The sequence below is a fragment of the Temnothorax curvispinosus genome, unplaced genomic scaffold, assembly GCF_003070985.1.
Source record: "Temnothorax curvispinosus isolate PA1 unplaced genomic scaffold, ASM307098v1 QBEX01007015.1, whole genome shotgun sequence".
Lineage (NCBI taxonomy): Eukaryota > Metazoa > Arthropoda > Insecta > Hymenoptera > Formicidae > Temnothorax > Temnothorax curvispinosus.
Genome location: NW_020216795.1, coordinates 1 through 2,008, shown reverse-complemented (window position 1 = coordinate 2,008; position 2,008 = coordinate 1). Strand labels below are relative to the sequence as shown.

The window sequence follows — 2,008 nt, the reverse complement described above, 5'->3', positions numbered from 1 at the left end:
AAAAAACACTGAAAAACACTTTCGTAAACGAACGCAACGCACTCGAACGTATAATCTCGTAACTAAAATGCACGCGTGATTTAACCTAACCTAAGCTGACTGGCAATTCCTAACCCGACTTTAGAACCGTTTCAGCGGTATTCCACAATATTCGAAATATATTTTATTATTATGCAAAAGGCAATCTAACAGTTCAAAAAAATAAAGCACTGCGCGTGCTGAAAACATTCCCATACATATATAAACAAATTAAGATTTCTAGAAAAGGAGATCCGTGCTCTCGTACAATAAACAATGGAGATAGAATGTGAAGAAACCGCTGTTGAATCGCGTTCGCCGATAACAACACCACGTTTAAATGAAAATCACGAGACAGTCGAAAACGATGCAGAAAGCGAAACTTGTGAGGCTAGTCAGGTGCAACCGGATTTATTCGTACCGACCGAAGACACTTGCAGTCAGACAAATGCAGGAACTCGTTTGGAATCTAGTGTAATTCCGAATAAAACCGACTTTCTCGTTTCTTCACAGTCACAAGTAAGTTTGAGATAGATATTGGACAGGCAAACATATCTTATAAATTGATAAAACTTCTTGTGACAGATCTATATTACTTGAGCAAATTGTAAAATAATCAGTCTTCAAATTATAGGTAACGTGCGATACATTGCCAGAACAAATAGCAAGTCTTGAGATATCGGAGCAAACAAGGGACAATGAAGCTACAAATATCACAGAGCCAAGAAATGTAGTTTCGGAAGATACCAGCTCAGTAGATTCTGCCTGCGTCTACAAGTATAACTGGTCCACAGCGCCGAGGGTATTATGTGTAGCTACTAAGGAATACCAGCCCACAAACTTGCATGAGAATTTTACGAAAGGTTGCCAGTGGTCGCCGGACGGAACATGCTTACTTGTACCATCAGAAGACTTCAAAATACGCATTTACGAGCTTCCCATAGAATTATACTCTGGCCAGGTTCCATCTGATTTCATACAGACCAACTTTACGTCTGCGTTGACAATTAAGGAAGGCGGCCTCGTATACGACACTTGCTGGTATCCTTTTATGGATTCGCGCGAACCTGCGACGTGCTGCTTTCTTAGTACCAGCAGAGAGAGTCCTATTCATCTGTGGGATGCATTTACAGGAGAATTGCGTGCCACGTATCGAGCTTACAATCAGTTAGTAGTTAGCATTACTTTTGCTTAATCTCTCAATGCAACTTTGCAAGAGTGCGTCTGTTTTCAGAGTTGACGAAGTAGAAGCATCTATCAGCGTTCAATTTGTGGATTCAGGAAGGGAGATATGGTGTGGTTTCAAGAACGCTGTAAGAACCTTCGACACGGACCGTCCTGGACGTCAGACAAGTGACATTCAATTTAAACACAATTTTCCAAATATGATAGGATTGGTCTCGTGTATCCGTGAAAATCCATTCATGCCAGGCTTAGTTGCCTTTGGCACATATTCCAAATGTATTGGTATGTATCCACCTGTGATAATACTGATTACATAGGATGTAATAAATTTTATATTTTAATTATGTCTATAGCTATATATAATTTTTCTTTTTTATATTCGAAGGTTTGTACAAAGACGGACCATTGTGCACTTTTCAGACCGGGAGTGGTGTAACACAAGTTGAATTTAGCCCTTGCGGAATGAAGTTGTTCTCTGTTGTCCGGAAAAATAGTGAATTTTTATGTTGGGACCTCCGTAATCCTGGAAATGTTCTTTATTCCCTCGAAGGAAGGCAATCGGATACCAATCAAAGAATACAAATTGCTATTACGCCTGACAGTAAACAAATAATCTCTGGTTAGTTCAATAAACACAAAATGACAAGTAATAAGTGCATGATATAATATACTCCATTAATATTATATATTCCATAGGCGGTGTTGATGGAAATATCGTTGTGTGGGAATTGCCGGAAATTACAGATTATAACGAAGAGGATTTGTATCCAAAATATAAAATAAGACTGTCCAAAGATTGTATAAA

General features: G+C 38.8%; 1 protein-coding gene across 1 annotated transcript; it reads left to right on the top strand.

The window, feature by feature from the left end:
- Nucleotides 1-66: 66 nt before the first annotated feature.
- LOC112456627 (telomerase Cajal body protein 1) lies at nt 67-2,003 on the top strand (the record flags this gene model as incomplete). Its single annotated transcript, XM_025019302.1, has 5 exons — nt 67-537; nt 653-1,185; nt 1,253-1,485; nt 1,589-1,822; nt 1,900-2,003. Coding segments are annotated over exons 1-5 (1,347 nt in total), but the record flags the coding sequence as incomplete, so codon positions are not given.
- Between the last annotated feature and the right edge of the window lie 5 nt (nt 2,004-2,008).